Source organism: Ostrea edulis, chromosome 9 (assembly GCF_947568905.1).
Source record: "Ostrea edulis chromosome 9, xbOstEdul1.1, whole genome shotgun sequence".
Classification (NCBI taxonomy): Eukaryota; Metazoa; Mollusca; class Bivalvia; order Ostreida; family Ostreidae; genus Ostrea; species Ostrea edulis.
In genome coordinates, this window is record NC_079172.1 from 26,384,901 (window position 1) to 26,399,968 (window position 15,068).

Below are 15,068 nucleotides of genomic sequence, written 5' to 3' on the forward strand. Positions count from 1 at the left end.
TATCAGGAAGAGCTATCAGTTACGTACAACGTCCGAATATGGCCTGTAAAACATTGCAATATTATACAAATCTTGATTTATATTCGATAATCTTGATCATATGCGAAAATCTTGATATTCGATCAATCTTGATTTTTATTCGATTATCTTGTTACTCATATATATGCAAAAATCCTGATTGATATTCGGGAATCTATACGAAAATGTTGATGTATATTCGATAATCTTTAAATTCTTATATGAAAATTTTGATATATATTTTTATTCATATTCGATAAATCATGATTTATATTCGATAATCTTGATATTCATATCCGATAAGTTTTGACTTGTATTCCATAATTTCGTTATTCATATTCGATAAAACTTTATTTATATTCGACAATCTTGATATTGATGTACAAACGTTTAATTTGCTAGTATATTCGATAATCCTGATATTTATACGCGAAAATTTTGATTTACATACGGTAAATCTTGATTTATATTCGATAATCTTATTATTTATGTTCGATAAATTGAAGAAGATTGTCGGATATAAATAAAAATTTATAAAATACAAGGAACAAAATTATAGAATATAAATAATGATTTATCACATATATAAATCAAATTTTCGTTCATAAATATAAAGATTACGGAATATGCATCAAAATGTTACATATAAATATCCAAATTATCGAATACACATCAAGATTTTCTCATATCGATGTAAGAATTATCGAATATAAATCCAGCTTTTGTAAAGATTGTTGAATATAAATCAAGATTTCTGCATATAGATCAAAATTTGTAAAATATTGCAACGTTTTACACGCCAAGATAGTATAATGGAGGTGTTTTACATTTTGTTGTTTACAGATTAATAATAAAAAAGTAAATCCCTTTTATTTGTGATGAATATCTACAGAAAAATCATTTGAATATAAGCAAACAATTTAATAACACTATAAAACCTTCGCTTTTTGGCTATTTAGTAGTGTAACATATCATTTGAAAACATCTAAAGTTCCTAATTGTTAACATAAAGGAAGCCGCTAGTGTATATTTCTCATAACCTTTATGACGTATAGCATGTATATCAGGTCCCGGTTTGTGCTCTTCACATGTACGTGTACTTTCTTATAATCCACGCTGAGTATCTTCTACATAAATGTACTAGACTTGCTCAAGTCTCTATGTTGTTTCTATATTTCGTCCAAATTTTACTGTAGTTTCAGAAATCTAAATATCTGCTCTCTACATTACTTAAATATCACCAACATAAAATGGTTTTGAAAGTTAAAATGATTTTTGTAGAATATTCAGGACTAAAGAATGCAATCCAACAAAGACAAGTTCTTATACAAGACAATGCAAGAACTACAAAACCACTTTTGCCTATTCCCTCTACTATTTCAACATATTTCAAAGATAAAAAAGGTTGTAAAGATATGTATAAGCAATTGATAAGCCATAAAGCAACCAAAATGAAATCTATATCAAAATGGGAAGAAACAGAAGGTTTTTCAGAGCTAGAATGGACAAATTCATTTGAACTTCCTTTTAAAACAACTCAAGAATCTAAATTGCAATGGATACAGTTTCAAATCTTGCACACACTATTTGTATGTAACTATTATTTACATCAACTTAGAATTGTTGATTCCCCAATTTGCACATTTTGCAAGAGGGATTTTGAAACTATTGATCACATATTTGTAGAATGTCCATGTGGGAAAGAGATCTGGTATGGAATTGAAGAATGGCTTTGCGAAAAACTGGACAGGCATATTAGTTTTCATAGACAAGCAATTCTTTTTGGAAAATTTGCTAATAAGAATATACACAAGGTGGAAAATTTGATAATTTTGATGATAAAGCAGTATATTTATATCAGTAAATTCTCAAGTATATGTAAATGAAGTATAGATGCATCCAAAAAAAATATCACTGATAGAATTACAGTTGAAAAACTTTTGTTGTTGAAAAACTGAAGGTATAGGAAGTTTGAGAGATACTGGCAAACTATTTATGATAAATTGGTTGTATTAGTGTATTAAAAAGTTTTTTTTACCTTAAGATTGTGTTCCATGTCCCGCTTTGTTTTATGTGTTCTTTCTTTCTTTCTTTCTCTCTCTTTATATTTACGAAAATGTCTTTTGCACATGAATATTGGTGGTATTATTGTGTAGTTAAATTACATGTATGTATATAATGTGAATGTCAAATAAAAAATCAAACAATAAAAAAAATCACCAACATATGTTTGGCATTATTAAAACGTGTTAAAGAGAGCACCGATTATTAAATATAGTGACTTGAGCAAGTCTAATCTTCTTTATGACCTGCATCACATTACAAAGATACACCCTTGTGTCTTTCACTAACAGATGGGATCCCTTTTAAGTCGACTATTACTTACATTGTATGTAAATGATATACCACCTTTGCATGTAAAGGATACAAAAATGATATGTTGCCTTCATATGGCCTTCATATTAACAATAGTAATATAGAAGTGTTGGATTATGATCTTAACCCTAATCTCGAAATAGAGAAACGGCGCTTTCAGAACCACGTGTTATTAAGGTATTCAATGTACGACTATAGCAAAAGGATAATGAACAATTTTGAAGGATTTAAATCAACATAAATGTTTATTGTTAAATAATGATGAAAGTGAGGTAGATGAAATTCACATAACTGGTACATGATTAGAATCCGTCTCATTGCACTTGAGACTTTTTTGAAGAGTTATCTGCCCTTTTTAAAATATGAAAAATCTAATTTTCTAAAAATGTGTGTGGTGAATAATTAATTTTATTTCATATTTTCATAAAGAGAAAGTGGGCAATTAGATTTTGGAACGCAGTTCGCAGTTCACTATTCGCAATTCAATAACGAACTGCATTCTAGAACGCAGTTCACAATTCAAATTTCTATATGCATAAAACAACACCACACTGGAATTATAAGGATGGGGTGCCAGTTACCAACCCCAAACACTGTGAAGAAATGGCGATGGTAATCTCTCTAGTTACGGAGATCCGCCCCTCCAATTTTTATGCATAACGCATTACACTTATTGAATAAACATCGGGTTCTGAATCATCGAAGACCCCTACCCCAGGGACTGAAATTTTTATGGTAGGGTGTTAGTGGTCCTTTTCCACCTTTGTGAAGAAATGGTGATGTTACTCTCTTTAGTTTTGGAGATCCGCTCCTCCGACATTTTTAAATAATGCATTACACTTAGTGAATGAACATCGGGTTAGGAATTATCGAAGACCCCTACTCCGGGGACTGAAATTTTTGTAGTAGGGTATTAGTGGTCTTCTCCCACCACTGTGAAGAAATGGTGATGTTACTCTTTTTATTTACGGAAATCCGCCCCTCCAAGTTTTATGCATAACGCATTACACTTAGTGAATAAACATCGGGTTCGGAATCATCGAAGACCCCTACCCCAGGGACTGAAATTTTTGTAGTAGGGTATTAGTGGTCTTCTCCCACCACTGTGAAGAAATGGTGATGCTACTCTCTCTAGTTACGGAGATCCGCCCCTCCAAGTTTTATGCATAACGCATTACACTTAGTGAATAAACATCGGGTTCGTAATCATCGAAGACCCCTATTCCGGGGACTGAAATTTTTATGGTAGAATATTAGTGGTCCTGTTCCACCACTGTGAAGAAATGGTGATGCTACTCTCTCTAGTTACGGAGATCCGCCCCTCCAAGTTTTATGCATAACGCATTACACTTAGTGAATAAACATCGGGTTCGGAATCATCGAAGACCCCTACCCTGGGGATTGAAATTTTGGTGGTAGGGTATTAGTGGTCCTCTCCCACCACTGTGAAGAAATGGTGATGTTACTCTCTCTAGTTACGGAGATCCGCCCCTCCAATTTTTATGCATAGATGTAACGCATTACACTTAGCGAATAAACATCGGGTTCGGAATCATCGAAGACCACTACTCAGGGGACTGAAATTTTTGTGGTAGGGTGTTAGTGGTCCTCGTCCACCACTGTGAAAAAATGGTGATGTTACTCTTTTTAGTTACGGAGATCCGCCCCTCCAAGTTTTATGCATAACGCATTACACTTAGTGAATAAACATCGGGTTCGTAATCATTGAAGACCCCTATTCCGGGAACTGAAATTTTTATAGTAAAATATTAGTGGTCCTGTTCCACCGCTGTGAAGTAATGGTGATACTACTCTCTCTAGTTACGGAGATCCGCCCCTCCAAGTTTTATGCATAACGCATTACACTTAGTGAATAAACATCGGGTTCGGAATCATCGAAGACCCCTACCCCAGGGACTGAAATTTTTGTAGTAGGGTATTAGTGGTCTTCTCCCACCACTGTGAAGAAATGGTGATGTTACTCTTTTTAGTTACGGAGATCCGCTCCTCCAATTTTTATGCATAACGCATTACATTTAGTGAATAAACATCGGGTTCGGAATCATCGAATACCCCTACCCGGGGGAATGAAAATTTTGTGGTAGGGTGTTAGTGGTCCTCTCCCACCACTGTGAAGAAATGTTGATGTTACTCATTCTAGTTATGGAGATCCGCCCTTCCGATATTTTTAAATGATGCATTACACTTAGTGAATAAACATCGGGTTCGGAATTATCGAAGACCCCTACCCCTGGAACTGAAATTTTTGTGGTAGGGTATCAGTGGTCCTCTCCCACCACTGTGAAGAAATGGTGATGTTACTCTCTCTAGTTACGGAGATCTGCCCCTCCAAGTTTTATGCACAACGCATTACACTTAGTGAATAAACATCGGGTTCGGAATCATCGAAGACCCCTACCCAGGGGACTGAAATTTTTGTGGTAGGGTATTGGTAGTCCTCTCCCACCTCTGTGAAGAAATTGTGATGTTACTCTTTCTAGTTACCGGTATCCGCTATAGACAAAAATGATTTGACGATTTGCATTTTACTTACTTCTATTTATATTTCCTGATCTTGTAAACAGATTTATTAACAATACCATGGTATTGTTGTTATTTGTATTTCTTTCTGATTATTTACCCATTCCCTTTCATTTTGATATATTTTATTTCCCCATTTTTCTTTCTTTATATGTTGAATGTTTCGTCTGATCAAGGTTAGGACTGCCCCCCCCCCCCCCCCCACCCCTTCTAAAACGATGTTACGTGTCTAGCCTACATGTACATGTAGCTATCGATCTCCCTCTCAATCAAAAATAAAACAAGAGGTACTGTGAGCAATGCTCATTAAGAATACCCCCCGCTTACCCCAATCTCCCAAAGGGTGTTGTTAATAGGTATAAATTACCTCTTTCCTGAGTGTAAAAATATGGTATGCCTTTGTAGAAGAAAAGGAAGATATAGTCCGAACACAAATCCATGGCATAAACCTATAATTTTGACCTTGAGATCAAAGGTCAAGGTCATAAAGAGGTTATGAATGTACATGACACATAGTCTCATGGTGATACACCCATGTCTTATGGTATGACTATGTCAAAACCCTATAGTCACTTTTGACTTTGAGGTCAAAGTTCAAGGTCATGTAGAGGTCATGAAGGTACCCGACACATCGTCTCATGGTGATACAGTCATGTGTCAAATATGGTATGCCTATGTCAAAGAACAAAGAAGTCATGGCCCTGACACGAATCCATTGTAAAAACCTTTAATTTTGACCTTGAGGTCAAGGTCATATAGAGGTCATGAAGGTACATAACACATCGTCTCATGGTGATACACCCATGTGTCAAATATGGTATGCCTATGTCAAAGAACAAAGAAGTCATGGCCCCGACACGAATCCATTGTAAAAACTTTTAATTTTGACCTTGAGGCCAAGGTCATATAGAGGTCATGAAGGTACATGACACATTGTCTCATGGTGATACACTAATGTGTCAAATATGGTATGCCTATGTCAAAGAACAAAGAAGTTATGGCCCGGACATGAATCCGTTGTAAAAACAAAAAACAAACAACCTTTAATTTTGACCTTGAGGTCAAGGTCATATAGAGGTCATGAAGGTACTCGACACATCGTCTCATGGTGATCCACCTGTGTGCCAAATATGGTATGCCTAAGTCAAAGAACAAAAAAGTTTCGGCCCGGACACGAATCTGCACAGACAGACGGACGGACGGACAGACAGACAGAGTGATTCCTATATACCCCCCTGAACTTCGTTCGGGGGGTATAATAAGTTCAAAAGCTATAATATAACTTTATTTGATTTACTATATAATTATTCTATTTACCACCATAATACATGTTTATGCAAGCGGACTATGTAGCCCCCCCCCCCCCCCCCCCCCCCCCCCCCCCCCCCCCAATCTTCGCTAGCCAAGAATATTCGTCCACAAAGACACAGTTGACCCAAAACCCATGGATAGTAAAGATTAAGTTTATTACCGGTGTCGGGTGTTGTAACCGGCCAAAAATTAGTACGTTTGTTTCAGAAGACGGACAATATTCCTTTGAAAAATAAATTAATTTAAACATGCTTCCCATAGACTTCAATGTTAATTGCTAGTTGAAATAAATTAAGCAGTAAATAAAATTTCCAAACTTCCTACGGTGGATTATCTTTATTTGATGAACCCTTCAAAATGATACCATGATTACAACAATTCCACCATCCATGTACTCGATATGAAATATGGTTGTTATACATTGAATACCTTTAGTGAAGAAAAAACCAAAATGTTTGTTATTGGGTACTCATAAAAGAAATGCTAAATTAGGGTATCAGAACCTGAACAAAACTGGTATGAATATAACAATCGAAAGTATGGAGTCCGGAAAAAACTCTTTGTATACAGATTATTTTAATTGTATCAACTTTAACTTGTTTACATTACGCAAGATTAAAACACGGACAGATTGGCAGACAGACAAGTCAGTAAAGCACCTGTAAAATGAATAACTTCCTTATATATACATAATATATACTCAAAGATTGAATCAAATATGTTAAATGATTTTAAAGATATACATGTACTATGGACAATGACAACACCCCCTCAAAATGAAAAAATAGTACCTAACGTCTTTGAATGTTCAAAACATATCAGTCAAAATAGCAGGTGCACAACTTCTAGCACTGTTTGTTATCTTCACCTTTCATAAGATTTACATAAAGCTTTAATCAAATCAGTTCCTCAGGGACTGGTTCACGATTTTTGATAAAAATATTTTTCATTTTTTATGTTAAACATCAGAAATATAACTCGTTTAATGTTGACAGCCAAATTTTTGACCTTCTGAATACAAGGATGAAAGCAATATTTTAGCCTTAAATATGTGTTATGTAAACAAAGACTCGAGTCTTTTTATGTAAACAAACAAACAAGTGAAATATTGCTTTTGTAATATAATGCATCTTAATTTTGCATAGTCACAAATTTTTACTTTCAGATGACACATTTCACCCCCAAAATGCTTGAAATGTGAAAGATATATTATTATAGACAATGAAGGCAAATGTAAAGTTAAATAAGATTTATTTTGTTGTTGGCGAACGAGGTCACGGCCGTAGGGCTGCCGGATGATAAATGGCTAGCCCTAAATTATATACATTTGAGGGCTCAATAGTCAAAACATTGTTTGGAACGACTTCAACCACTGTCCAATGTAGAGCCCTCAAAGATATCATTCATTCCATCATTATACATTATTCATTATGCATACATGATGCATTCCAACATTATGCATTATGAATACAATATGCATTATATCATTATACATCGTTGCATTATATCATTAAACATTATGACATTATGCATTATCATTATCATTATTGGCTTTATGATTGAGAAAGATAGACAATATTATACTGATACTGGGAACAGATACTCAGTATGATAATGCTATCAAATCTATAAAAGCCAAAACCGTCGCGAAATATCGCCACATGATTGTTCAATCAAATGTGAGAACAACCACCGCCAATAAAAGTGGAGGATGAGCGACACATACATCGACCGTGTCCTACGTTCGCCATTGAAAGAGCAGACTTGTTGCAGCTTACTTTGTAAATTGTATAATAGTAGGTCATTGCCAAGTTCAGATAGATGAACTCCATCGTTAACAAACAATCCGCTAGAATCCCAAGATATCTCGGGATAGCTGATATAGAAACCATTGTTCACAACGAACAATTTGCTCATAAAACTGTTAATTCTTTTGACTGCAATCTTTTGAGATCTAACATTTTTGCTGTAACGCCATGAAAATCTTGGAAGAATGTGAGACCAACCAAGGAGGGTGTTTGGAAGCTCAGACCGAATCCTTTGAAATGTTTCTTTCATCCTCAATCGAAGTTCGAGTAAAGGCACATTACCAATATCATTACCCCCACAGTGAATTATTAAAATTTCAGGAAATGATTCATACCTCCTTAGTAACTGAATGCGAAGGAACAATTTTTTCCAAGTTAGACCACCCTTGCCCTGCCAAAGGATGTGATAATTTAGACGTCTAAGTCCCAGATGTGATTTTTCAGTTGAGAGCCTTGCTCGTTGGAATGCCCGCTTGATAATGGATGAACCACCTATCCATATACTTTTTTCTTGACCTATGGGATAAAATATATTCTACTAAGTCCTAATATAAGTTTTATAAGCATTTGAAATCCATCTACCTTTTTTCATTATTTCGGATTCAGAATGCCCTTTTGAAAAACTGTCCGATGCAGCTCCAATTCGGAAAGAGTGGGAAATGTAACGTGAATTTGAAAGACCTAAATTATTTATTCCTTTATTAAGGACTGATGTAAATTGATAACGGGTAAGTGGACTGTCGTCTACATGAACAAAAAGCTGACCATTAATTTTTGGTCTGACAGACAAATATCTTTGTAAATGAAAAAGAGGGCAAATAACTGTAATATCTGACTCGTTCAACTGAATTAACGATCCTTTTCCTGATTGGTCAGTTTTGGAATATGGAACTGTTATCTTTAATAATTTCTTATTCAGTGACTGGTCAAATAAAATTTGTATGTGGTTAATACCAATAACATGGCGAATGTCGCGTGTATTACTGCATGTAAATTCACCGACTCTCAAAAAGGCATGATATGCTAAGGAAAACGCCGAGCAAAATAAATATGTTTCAAAATTAGAGGAACACACTAAACTTGAACTTGACATGCGGTTTTTCAAAATATTTTCAGTAATAGGCAAACGACGGTCAATTGTTTTGCGGGAACGTTTTATACCCTCTAGTAGTTTTCTAATCATGAAACATTGTGTATAGTCGTTGGTACCTATCAGTTTGCACTTAAAACTTATACCAGCTAAATAAGATGATATAGTGCTGTACGCTAAATTGCGAAGTGATAAGTGAGCAATGAATATGCAAGGTGAAGATAACGAACAGTGATCAATCTCATAACTCCTACAAGCAATACAAAATAGATAGTTGGGCAAACACGGACCCCTGGACACACCAGAGGTGGGATCAGGTGCCTAGAAGGAGTAAGCATCCCCTGTTGACCGGTCACACCCGCCGTGAGCCCCATATCCTGATCAGGTAAACGGAGTTAACTGCAGTCAAAATCAGTCTGCCAAGAACGGCTTAACAATCGGTATGAAACACGTCAGACAGCATTTGACCCAATGCGAGGTCGTATTGACGAACTAGATCGTTATAACGACCATAGAATTTGCGAAATGCTGACTTCAATCGAGACTGTTGAAATCCCTGTACCATCAACTTGTTTGTCAGTAGATTACCTCGATTTAAAAACTGACTATACCCAGAACAAGCTCTTGCATATCGAATTAGTTGAGATATATAAACACCATATGCAGGTGATAATGGAATATTGCTACAGAGGGGAGGTCCCCAAATTTCCTCTAAACCGTAGTCCTTCCTGAAACTAGAAAATAACTTTAAACTATTGGAATACAGTAGTTTTGTGTTTGGGGCAATAGATTCAAGTGTTAAATGCTCTATTTCAGCTCTAATATCATCTTCGTGAAATCTTCTGGGATCGGTATAGGATTTTGGTCCGCTTCTGGTGCAAGAGACCGGAATCTTTCCCACTGTTTTCGAGAAATAGAATCAGCGATTGAATTATTGCAACCACAAATATGCTTTGCTTTAAAATACATATTATTAACCATTGAATGGAGCACTAGAGGGCGCACTAATTCCATAACTCTTTTAGATTTTGATGTCTTTTTATTCAGAATCGATACTAAAGCAATGTTGTCGGTATGAAACATTATCTTATTTTGGAAATGGTTTTTGAATAACAGAACTGCCAAAACTATTGGAACTAATTCTAAGAAAGTAATATCAGATATTATATCTGAATCCTGCCATTGTGTAGGCCACTGAAAATATGCCCAATGGCCTTGTAAATAAACGCCACAGCCAAGATGAGCATTACCCGCACTATCTGTATATAAATGAAGTTCAAAATTTGAAAACCAATTAACTTCCAAAAAATTGAAACTATCGTTGAATTGCTCGAGGAAATTTAACCAAACCCGTAGGTCGCTCTTCATACCAGCATTGACCCTTATAAAATGAGACGAATGTCTAATACCACACATGGCATCGCAGAAACGGCGATTAAAGGCATGGGCTGAGGGAATGGCTTTGGCGCAAAAATTCAAGGAACCAACTAAGGACTGTAGATCTTTTAATGTTATTTTGGATTTAGCCAAAATTGTTTCAATAGATTCCTTAAGTGCAATGGGTTTTTTCTTCTGTTATACTTATAACCATTTTCCCTGTGTCTATTTCTATACCAAGATAAACCAATGAACTTTTAGGACCAACGGTTTTTTTCTCCGCCAGCGAAATTCCAAATTCACGACAAGTATTCTGAAAGTTTGACATTATTAATTTACAGCCCTCGAATTCTTTAGCAGCGAAAATAAAATCATCTAAGTAATGGTTTATTGTTTTTAGGCCTGTTTTTGTGATTGTTACACACTGTAAAAAATGGGCAAATTTTTCCCAAAGGGCACAACTTGCAGAACAGCCCATAGGTAAGCACATATCGTAATAAAACTTGTTATCAAATTTAAAACCTAATAACTCATGATCAGAGGGATGTATTGGTAATAAACGAAATGCTGATTTGACATCCATTTTTGCAAGAAGGGAGTTTTTACCTAATGCTGCAATCATTTCTAATACCTCGTCAAACGGTGTGTAATGAACCGTACAATATTCCGTATCGATAAAATCGTTTACACTATTTCCTTCTGGAAATGATAAATGATGTATTAAACGCCAACCCCCATCTTTTTTAACCACAATACCTATAGGTGATATTCTAAAATTTTGTAGGGGAAGTTGATCAAAAGGACCTGCAACTCGATCTAAAGCGACTTCCTTGTCTATTTTTTGCTTAACTTCCACTGGATGTTGCCAAGTTGATATTAAATTGGTACATGTTGATGCAAAACGAGAGCCTAAATATTTTATTTTAAAGCCATATGTAAAGCCTTCCCTTAATTCATTAGCGTCTGAAGTTTTATGATAAATAGAAAGGTAAGTCTCCATATTACATGTATGTACATTAATTGGTGTTGTTCCAGTATTTCTGAAAGTTTGCTGACTGTGGTTTTTTCCATGAGCGACGAAAAAGGCTAGGAGAGGACTTGTCCTGGTTATTAGACACAATAGATCTGTTTGAATTTTGATTTGTTACTTGACATTTTGTAGCAGGGTGCTTACCAGAACACTTCAAACAAATATGACTATATTGACAGTAAGGACGAACACAAAAACCTTTGTTATTGAAATCAAAACATCCCTTTTGTTGGGATGTCTGTTGTCTAGGTACATTTGAAGAATTTACGTACAATAGCCACAAACTTTGGTCGATTTTGTTCCAGGGAATACAAACATTTCTTGCCTTCTTAAGACGAAATTGTCTGTCATATTCCCTCCAACCAAATCCCGTTGACCGACCAGCTGCGGCTTTTACATTTGCCATATATTTAAGCATTTGCTGGGATTGATCAGAATGAGCAACTAAGTATATGCTCATGAAAATAAAAAATGCATCTAACCATGCTTAAATGTCGAGTATTTTGTTTTGACTAACTGGTTTGACAGATAACTGACCATTACTTCAGACAATTTTGTTTTCTTGATTGTTGACTAGATGCCTATCTAGTAAACTGTACAATTCAATAAATTCACCTTTAAAGATATTCTGTTTTGTAACTTGAGGTACGTGCGCACCTAATTCATCGTCCACGCTTAAAATTGCATTTTTCATTTCTAAACATGGCTCTAAATTGTTTGATTCCACGCTTAAAGGAACTATACTAGTACCTTCATTTGGAACAGGCTGTTTTGGATTGATTAAAACATATATCCGTTGTTCTACATCGGGACTTGCGGTCGATACGCTGCTTGAAGGTCCAGATTTTTCTGATGTTTCTGGTTCGTTCCTTGAGGATGAAAGGACGCTGTCTTGTCTCTGAGTAATAATGGTTTGGATCGCCTGCTTTAACTCGGGTAAAATTAATTCAGATACTGATGAGGCCACCTCCTCGATGTTTACACCTGCATTGGCTACAGCGGTCGGTGTAGATTGAACTTTCAGCTTTTTTCCTGGCAAACGTGATTTCCCTGTAAATTTCCTTTTTTCCTTCAAAGGCCGAGGTTCAGCAGAATGAGAAGATTGCCGGGGCTGCATTTTACCAATAAAGCTGGGTTTTTTTAATTTAAACTTCAAAATTCAAATCTATTTTCTAATAAATAGTCTTTACGCCCAGCTGATTTGTGAAGTATGTTTACAACCGTTGTACGAAACGTGACGTAATGAAAGTCAAAGTATGACGACACAATGCTCAAACATAGAGTAATTTTCCAGGAGTTTTATTGGATTCAAGAGCGATTGAGTTTTTCATTGCTTATAATAATATGATTTATTTTGTAAGGAAAATAAATTGTATTGATACTTAGATCGATATCCATTTCTTTTGAAAATTTCGTAAACAATAGCATACCGGAATCTTTGTTTACAAAACAAATAATAAACTCTCTAAATTGAGCGTCTGTGATGATGTATAGCCTTAATTTTCATGTAAAATCTTTCAAACACATTAGACAGTAGATTTTGATCATTAAAAGTGAAAAACAAAATTTTGGGTAAAATCGTGAGTCAGTCCCTTCAAAATATACTCCGGAAAAATGATGTATACATAAGGACGACGGTCAGGTGATTTCACTATCCCCAGACTTCATTTGTGGGGTTGTAATTACCACTACACATAAGATGTTCACGGTCTTTACCCGTTTTGAAAAGTGACAGAAAAATTATCATCAGCACCTGCACTTATATTTGAAAATCAGTAGTTTTGTATTTACTGCACCAATTGTGTATCAATATTCGTTGTGTAATTTGACGTCTTGTTAATGTTGTATATACATGTTGTGTTTAAGAAGGCCCCGGGAAAGAATAGTGCTCACACTAACCGCAATGAATAAAGTATACTACTCAAAATTTGATAAGGATCATAGATATTTTTCTGTTTAAAAAATGAATAACTGCATAACTGGCAATATTGTGTCCAAGTGAAATCAAAAACGTCTTCAACAAACTTGCACGTGCATTTCATGCCATGGGAAATGCGTTTCTCATCACAGTTTATGCTTTTGCTACCATTGCACGATTTTCACTCAGGCATCGGTGTCTGATTCTTTCTAAAATTTCAAACTCACTTGAGTGTTTACACTACGTTTATCAACACAATGCCCCCTCACCGTGTAAGGCGTGACCTGACGACAGAACAACTGGACAGATGTATTGGAATGCTTGACGCTGGCTATTCACAACGTGACGTTGCAAATGCACTAAACGTCAGCCAGAGCGTTGTAAACAGGGTCGGGAACCGACAGCAAACTTTTGGTGCAGCAACACACCGACATGGGGGTGGTCGTCAGAGGTCAACAACCCAACGCCAAGACCATTTTGTGGCTCTTCAGGCACGACGCCATCCCTTCTGGACAGCAACCAGTCTACGTAACGACCTCCTGAACGCCTCGGGGGTGAATGTGTCCACTCAGACGATACGGAATCGGCTTCACAATGCAGGTCTCAACTCGAGAAGGGCATGAGTTCGAGTCTCTCTGACTGTTTGACACCGGCGGGAGCGATTGGACTGGGCTGAAGATCATGTCACTTGGACACAGAACGATTGGGTTCAAGTTCTGTTCACCGATGAGTCCAGATATTCTTTGGACTTTACAGACAGGAGGCACCGAGTGTAGCGACGACAACGTGAACGTTTCCATGATGCCAACATCATTGAACATGACCGTTATGGTTATGGTGGTGGTTCCATCATGGTCTGGGGTGGAATCAGCAGAGATGTAAGAACAGATCTTCATGTTCTGGAGAGAGGAACAATGACGGGGGTGCGGTACTGAGATGAGATCCTCGATGTTTACGTCAGACCCTACGCTGGTGCTGTTGGCCCTGAGTTCATCCTGATGGATGATAATGCCCGTCCTCATCGCGCCAGGGTGGTGGAGCAGTACCTTCAGCAGGAGACAATTGTCCGTATGGACTGGCCAGTGCGCTCGCCGGACTTAAACCCGATTGAGCATGTATGGAACATGCTGCAGGTTGCCCTTTCACGCCGTAGAGCACAACCCACGACTTTGGCAGAGCTCGGAAACGCCCTTGTGGAAGAGTGGAACAACCTTCCCATTGGAAACATCCGGGTGCTTATTGACAACATGGTTCGACGTTGTCAAGCTCTCATTGATGCAAGGGGAGGCCATACATGGTATTAACACTCCATCGACTAAGTGTAATGATGGACTATCCCCAAAAACTGTGTAATTCTTTCTCTGGTTTGCTGTTAACATTTTGTAATGAAATGCCTTTTGGTGTTGTTATCAGATTTCAAGCATTCCGTATTGATAAAAGTTCATGCCGTTCATGAATTTTCATTCATAACCTGAGTAAACACGTTTCTGAGTCAAATTTATGTCTTTTGTTATGTTAATGGTAAATTACACACATATAACTTAGTGATCCTTATCAAATTTTGAGTAGTATATTATCATTATTATCTTTACCGTTGTT

General features: G+C 36.5%; 1 protein-coding gene across 1 annotated transcript; it reads right to left on the reverse strand.

The window, feature by feature from the left end:
- Nucleotides 1–15: 15 nt before the first annotated feature.
- On the reverse strand, nt 16–12,668 carry LOC125660297 (uncharacterized). Its single transcript, XM_056150689.1, has 3 exons — nt 12,302–12,668; nt 7,973–8,570; nt 16–43 (listed from the first exon to the last, which is right to left on the reverse strand). Exons 1-3 carry the CDS (start codon nt 12,666–12,668, stop codon nt 16–18), a joined length of 993 nt encoding a protein of 330 aa, XP_056006664.1.
- Nucleotides 12,669–15,068: the final 2,400 nt, after the last annotated feature.

Coding starts and splice junctions, on each gene's coding strand:
- LOC125660297 (XM_056150689.1), bottom strand. CDS start 12,668: ATGCAGCCCCGGCAATCTTCTCATTCTGCTGAACCTCGGCCTTTGAAG. Junction 8,571..12,301: donor ACAGCCTGTTCCAAATGAAG/GTACTAGTATAG, acceptor TTTATCCCATAG/GTCAAGAAAAAAGTATATGG. Junction 44..7,972: donor GAACGTAGGACACGGTCGAT/GTATGTGTCGCT, acceptor AATGTTTTACAG/GCCATATTCGGACGTTGTAC.